The 7,724-nt window shown below is 37.0% G+C and overlaps 1 protein-coding gene across 1 annotated transcript; it reads left to right on the top strand.

The window, feature by feature from the left end:
• Positions 1-419: 419 nt before the first annotated feature.
• Positions 420-1,361, top strand: LOC141578840 (olfactory receptor 8K3-like). Its single transcript, XM_074372002.1, has one exon. The coding sequence runs from the start codon at positions 420-422 to the stop codon at positions 1,359-1,361; it is 942 nt and encodes a 313-aa protein (XP_074228103.1).
• Positions 1,362-7,724: the final 6,363 nt, after the last annotated feature.

Genomic DNA, 7,724 nt, shown 5'->3' with positions numbered 1-7,724 from the left:
TGTTTTGTTATCCATATTTATGTAACTCTGTCTGTCTGTCTCTCTATATCTGTCTATATGTGTATCATCAGGGTTTCTCAGCTTTGATACAATTGTGACCACTGGCTGAATATTGTTACAGTTTGGAAAGTAAATACAGTGAAATACTGAACAGCTTAACTGGCCTCAAACCATTAAATATTATCTGAGGAGTAAAATCACTACATTAGAGAACCACTGATCTATTTCCATATTTTTTTCTATCTCTAGATTTTAATGTCTGGCAGATGAGTCTATTTTCAAATATTCTAACCTGGAATGTTTAAATGAATCTTATTCACACTAGCTTTGCATACTAACACATCTCAGAGGAGATAATTCATAAAATCTATTGACTATGCTGATGTCTCTATTCAGAATACCTTCTCTAATAAGTCTGGATGGAAAACTACAATCAAACAGTGCTGAGCAAATTCATTCTCATGGGCATCACAGACCGCCCTGAGCTGCAGGCTCCGTTATTTGGGCTCTTCCTCGTCATCTACGTGATCTCAGTGGTGGGCAACTTGGGCATGGTCATCCTCACTATGGTGGACACCAGGCTGCAGACACCCATGTACTTCTTCCTCAGACACCTGGCTCTTACTGATCTGGGTTATTCAACTACCGTAGGACCCAAAATGTTGGTAAACTTTGTTGCAGATCAAAATAAAATCTCCTATTATTTCTGTGCCTCACAACTAGCTTTCTTTCTTGTGTTCATCATTAGTGAACTTTTCATTCTGTCGGCAATGTCCTATGACCGCTACGTGGCCATCTGTAACCCTCTGCTCTACACAGTCGTCATGTCTCAAAGGGTGTGTCGGGTGCTGGTGGCAGTCCCCTATCTCTATAGCACATTTGTGTCTCTTCTAGTCACTGTAAAGATATTTAATTTATCCTTCTGTGGCTACAATGTCATTAAGCATTTCTACTGTGACAGTCTTCCTTTGATATCTTTGCTCTGCTCAAACACTCATGAAATTGAACTGATTATTCTGATCTTAGCAGGTTTTAATTTGATTTTCTCCCTTCTGATAATTCTCGTGTCTTACCTGCTCATTCTTGAATCCGTTCTCAAGATGAACTCTGCTGAAAGTCGGCACAAGGCTTTTTCTACCTGTGGATCCCACCTGACAGTGGTCACAGTGTTCTACGGGACTTTGATTTTTATGTATGTGCAACCAGAGTCCAGTCATTCCTTTGACACTGATAAAGTGGCATCTATATTTTATGCCCTTGTCATCCCCATGTTAAATCCCTTGATCTATAGCTTGAGGAACAAAGATGTGAAATGTGCCCTACAAAGGACGTGGAAAAAACTATACAATGTTTTCTCTTAAAGTTTATGTACTGTAGGAATCCTGTGCATTAGGTTGCAGGCTTCAAACTTTGCTCCATGTGTCTCCAAAAGGAGTAACAAGCACAAATATGTTCAAAACCCATATAGAGATGGTCTTCTATGTGCCAGTCACACTTCTATGCATTGTACATACATTAGCACATAAAACTGCAAACACTGTCTGCCTTCCTTGATGAGGAAAGATGAATTATAAATATAATTAAGTAAATTTTATCATACCTCAGAATGCATGAGGACGTTACAGACTCTAAGAGCAGATAAGGAGATTGGGTATACCAGATGGGCGTGAGGATGAATAGTAGGTACAAAAGGGGAGTTCAGATGATTATTGTTATTTTCAACTATTAGAATAAACTTCCCCGTGTCTACACGTATATTTGGGCAGGTGCATGTGTTTTTGTGTAAGTACACCCTTCTGTTTTGGCTTCATACTCGTCTAAGGCATGTGTTAAACTTGAACTTATTGTGGTTTCAAAGAGGCTCATTGTAGTGTAATGATTTGAACACATCAATCATCTGAATTTGTTCAGATGCTCCCATACCACATGGGGGATCTTAGGATCCTGTTCTATTCTCATCAGTGCAGTTGTTTTCATATCTACGTCCTGCAAAGTCTATTAGCTCAACTTACTCAGGGATTCAGTAACTCACAAAAGTCAGCACATCTTCGTAATCTAAGTCAGTCTGTGTCTCTACAGAAGTGGAAATGCCAATTAAGACATGTTTTCTTGACTGTAATTAACAGTACTGTGCTGTGTACTGGAAAGTTGTTAAGAGAATCGGTCTTAAAAATTGTCACCACAAAAAAGAAATGGTAATCATGTGATCTGAGGTGTTAGCTAATGCTAAATTGTAATCATATTGCACTATATCAGTGTTATTATCTGTCAATTCTGTCAGTAAAGCTGGAAGAAAACAAAAAGAAATTTCTTGAGGTCCTCCATGGAAGCTTCCAATTTTAAAAATGTTTATTTACATTTCATAGGAATCTTGATTTCTAACTGTTTGTTTGTGTCTAATAGGATTGCTACATTTCCTTATCTCTCTGAAAAAAAAATACTTCTTGATTAAAATTGCTTTTCCATCATTTCTGTATCTTTGCATGAGAGATCTGCTCTATTGAACTAGGTTTGTTGCCTCTTATTGGGTTAAATATTGGTTCCTATGAGTGTGCAATATCTTTTATTAGGATCTAGTGTTTGACTGTCTTGGTTTGATAAACTCCCTGTAGGAAGCAAAGGGGAGAATCCCATGATTTTGTCTATCTTATATTTCTAGTGAAAATGTAGTAAGATACGTAGCAATTGTATTTATATGTTATGTTTCTCAACAAACATCTTCTAGCCCTTCTAAATTTCCACCTTTTTGTTTAATTGTAATATTTTTAACATTTATGAAACTTTATTTACATAATAGAGAGACTGGACTGATTGTCCACCATCATGGGATAAAATTTTCTATGTAGTCAATCAAATTTAAATAAGAATAAATCATTGGAATTAAAAAATTACATGTATATTTGCAAATGAGATTAAATAATAATAAAGTGTTTAAATAGTTGATTATTTTAATTATTAAGAAAAAATATGTACTGAGGATGAACTTGAAGGAGTAGGAAATGAACTAACTTCCCTGATGTTAAAACTGTTTGTGGATTCTTTCCAGGAAATCCAGCAATTTGCTCTCTCTCCCTTACTGCTTTTGTGCTAAGCAATCCCCCAATTTCTCCCTTACATTCTTTACAACAGTTTTAATCCAGAGGATACACTCCAGGAAGAAGCTCATGAGCTGATAGATAATCTCAGAAGAATGGTCAGACCCTCCACAGTTCCCCCATGATGCCAGAAAGATTCATCAAGGTTAAGAGAAATGTAGCAGTGCCCTGTAAGTCTCCTGGTTGTTATTACCTTTTCTGTTCCATCTAGTTTTTCTTCAAAACTTCAAGGCCTTAACTCCAAGACAGATGCACAGTCTCTAAGGCATTTGCCTGGTGAAGCAATAAAGCTGTTCTTTTTTTCCCCAAAACTCTGCCTCCAAGTCTGCATCTGGCTTTCAGGGCACAGCAGCTATTCTGCAGCAACAATCTTTGCAAAGCTAAATGTAGACAAATAAATTTTGGTTTCCAGAAAATGTACCTTGGACAGATATACAGTGAAATGCTAACATTAGTTATTGGTGACTGCTAGATTATGAAAATGTTTAATTAATACTTCTTAGTCACGTCCTCAAGTTATTTTCAGTGATTTTTTATTAACATTCTTGTAAGAAAAGGAAAAAAAAAACCCTCTAATATGAGGATTTGAAAAACAAATAAACTATGACTAAACATAACACAATCTCTCATTTCTAAAATAAATCTTGATGTGGCTTTTATACTCCTTCAAATGATAAACGATAAGAAAGACCAAAATGTTTCAAGATTTACAAATTTTGTTATTATATATTATTCATTTTAAAGGTTATTTTCTATTTCATTATTAAGTACACATATAATTTATCTTAGTAAGTTGTATATTTTTACACAAAATATAAAAATTAAATCAGAAATTGGAACACAACTGAAATGTTTCATTTGATATTGTGAAGAATATTAGAATATAATATAGCATTATAAGAAAACACAGCAGTATAAGTTATGCCCATTATGCAACAATTTTAATAAAAATTCTAGCAAATTGAATCTAGCAATATGTAGAAACAACAATGTACCATGTTAGCCTTATCCCAGAAATGGGCTTTATCATTCAAAATTAAAATTACCATATTAAGAGAGTAAAAAGGAAACATTTTTCTGACATCTCAATAAATTCAGCAAAACATGTTAAAGTTTCAATATGTTTTAGGAATAAAAACTTTGACCAAATGAATAAATGGAACTCCCTAAAACTGATAAAAGGGAACCAGTGAAAAACCTGCAGGGAACATCACATATCATATTAAAAACTCAAATACATTTTCACTAAATCAGAACCAAGGCAAGTAAGCCTCTTCTTTTCAACTACATTCAAATGGTACTGGAGGTTATATCTGTGAATGAGTCTGTCCCCTGCCATATCAGCAAACAAAGTATGGTGCAGCCATCAAGCCATCAGCCACTGCAGCCACCCCTAGCTGTGTGCCCTGAGGGAACTCAGGATGGAGAAGAGCAGGATACTGACCCTAGGTAGTGAAGGTGCACATCAAGTAATGATTTCAATGAGCCCAGCCTCCGGCATCTTTCCCACACATAGGAAAGCACTAAATTCATTAATTTGAAGTGTTTGTTTTTCTTTAACTCAAAGTAATCTTTTGCTGTTCCTGACTACCTGGTTTTTGTTACCAAAACCTCCTATATATATTAGCTACTTCCTTAACTTCAGAGCAGTCCCTCAGAACTATCTGAGAGGCTGTCTTTCAGGCTTAGGTCCTCAGCAAGTCTGTTGAGTAAAACAGAATTCTCAATTTTTAGGTTTTGCATTTTTTTTTTTTTTAGTTGACATGCCCAACACAATATGGCAAGGAAAAAGAAGAGAAAAAGTCAGATTGGAAAGCAGGAAGTTAAACTGTATTTATTGATACAGAGCAAGATTATAGAGGTGGAAATCTAATGGAATCTGTAGAAAAAATTGAACTAACGTGAATTTAGCATGATTTCAAAAGAAAGATCCGCACACAATTTTTTTTTAAATTTCTGTACATAAGCAATCAAAAATTAGAGGTGGAATTTTCAAGTACCTATTACAAATGTATCAAAACTATAAAATACTTAAAGATAAATCTGAAAAAAATTTGTAAGGCCTGTACACTAAACATTAGGAAACATTTCTGAAAAACATTAAAGAAGACTAACACGAAATAAATGAGAGCCATACTATAATTATTTGCTGGGTTATTCAATATTGTTAAAATACTACATTTTTCTTAATGCAAATCCAATAAAAATCCAAACAGGCATTTTTTTTTTTTTTTGGTAGGAATTGAGAAGCTGAAACCAAAATATATAAATGAATGCAAAAAAAACCTAGAATAGCTTAATTAACTTAGAAAAAAAGAAGTAATGTAATGCAAACACTAAGAGAACACTAAATAAGTGTCTAGTCATATTCCAAAGCTATAGTTATTTTTTTAAAAGTGGTACTGGTATAAGAAATGACAAACAGATCAATGAAACAAGATTGATAGACCTGAAACAGACTCATGCCTGGATGAGCAACAAATTTTCTACAAGGCAAAAGGAAAAGGGCATTTCATGAAGAAAGGATAAACTTTTCAACAAATAGGGACAGACTAATTAGATATACGTATGCAAAATATTGAACTTTGATCTATAACTCATACAAAGAGACACAAAAAAGTGTATCATAGATGTAAATGTAGTACTGAAAAGTCTAAAAATTTCAGAATAAAACATAGTAGAAAATATTCATGACTTGGGAAATGTAAAGACTTCTTAGATAAAACAACAAAAGTAAAATCAATAAAATAAAAACTTGATACATTAGAAAACTTCAAAATTAAATCTTTTATTTTTCAAAAGATACACTTAAGAGGATGTAAAAACAACTTACATTCTGGAAAACATTATTTTCAGGTAACCTATTTCATAAAAGGATTGTTCCATAATATGTAGAGAAATCACAAAACAATAATAGTAAATAATAATATCTCCAGAACGGGTAAAATGTTTGAACAATTGCTTTATCAAATAACATAGAAAGATGGTAAATAAGCACATAAGTTTTTCCTGTGATCTAAAGCCATCAAAGGTAAATATTCTTACCACGTCATTCTCTCAGGTCTCTGCCTGCAGTGCCAAGTTAAGAGAGGAAGACAAAGTTTTCCTTTTGTCCCTTCTTTTCCAAATTCGGACATGAGAAAATGAATTTCTAAGAATTAGTTCCTTGAGTTGTGACCCATGTGAATTTGGTTCCGGATGCCCTTGGTTTATCACTGATTGTTAGCTTCCCAGAAACTGTCATTGTTTTCCTTTGTCTCTGTCTTTTGTGTTGTTTACCATAAGGAGGAAAATCTATAAATGAGGGTCTCTTGAAACAGAGCAAGACCCAGTGGGTCCCTCTTGGATACAAAAGCCTTTCTGTTTCCCCCATCCCATGTTTGTAGGGAAAAGGCTTCAGCCTGGGTTCCAAAGGGTAGATTCAAACAATTACTAACCAGGGAAGTGAGGGAACACAGACACAAAGGAGCAGCAGCCAAGAAACAATAGTGCACAGATAAGCAGGGTCCTGGTTCCTCCTCAAGAGACATATGCAGATAGTAATGTACCTTTGTGTTCTTCTGCAGGAACTAAGGCCCCCACCCAGGTGGAGGAAGGCAAATTCAGGCTGAGCGCAAGGTTCCTAGAACACCTGTTATCTCACCACAAAACAATCAGAGAAGGGCCACACACCCTGTGGCTCTCCCTCCAATTTTGCCTATAAAAACTCTTCCCTGCAAACTGCCAGGGAATTTCACATCTTTTGAGCATGAACCACCAGTCCTCCTTGCTCAGCCCTGCAACAGATCTGCTCCAGACCCCAATGTTTAGGTCGATTTGGCCTCACTGTGCATCGGGCACAAGAACTTGCGTTCAGCAACACTCCTTGTTGGGGAACACAGCGGGCCGGTGTCTCTGGAGGTGAAAGAATCTACCAAAGATGAAGGAGGAGAAGAGTAAAGGAGTTTATGAGGGGTGCAGTCGGAGACGACAGCAGCCACACAGATGAGAGGGGCCTGTGTGAGCACCGAGGGCCAGCTTCTGGGGTCTTTCATAGGGGAGGGTCACAGGTGCATGATCAGCTTGTGCACAAGGCTCTGATTGGTTGTAGGAGAGGTAAGACATTTAGGGTCTGTGAAGGGCAGTGGGGTTTATGACTCTCATAAGGTGGGCTGAAACAGGCCAGCCTGAGCAGCTGTGAGGTTAGGCATTACCTAGGGCTGTTAGTTTGTTGGGGCACAAACACCCAGTAAAGAATGTACTTCTGTGTTGCGGGATCACAGGCAGACATCTGAGAGCCCAGAATCGGGGGTCACTGGACTTTGAAGGATGTCATTTGGCCCCACACGCCTTTTTATGTGTCCTGAGAGCTTGTAACCAGCAGGAATGTCCCCCCAGGTTTCTGCCAGCTGAGGGTGCAGGATGTCTGGCTTGCATTGGGAGGCTGACTGGCTGGGGCCGGAGACATGAAATGACAGGCAGCCAGCACTTTTGCCAATTCTTAGGGAAATTAGCCTCAAGAAAACTTTTCAGTCCATAAGGGGACTTTGTCATTTCGATCATAATTGCCTTCTTAGTGCTGGGACAGTCCCATCCCACTGTCGCCTACCTGTTATCTCAGATTAGTGCTTCTACAGCTGGAGGCACATG

The sequence above is a fragment of the Camelus bactrianus genome, chromosome 10 (assembly GCF_048773025.1).
Source record: "Camelus bactrianus isolate YW-2024 breed Bactrian camel chromosome 10, ASM4877302v1, whole genome shotgun sequence".
NCBI classification, from domain to species: Eukaryota; Metazoa; Chordata; class Mammalia; order Artiodactyla; family Camelidae; genus Camelus; species Camelus bactrianus.
The sequence above is the reverse complement of the archived record's forward strand: the minus strand, read 5'-3'. Positions and strand labels throughout refer to the sequence as shown.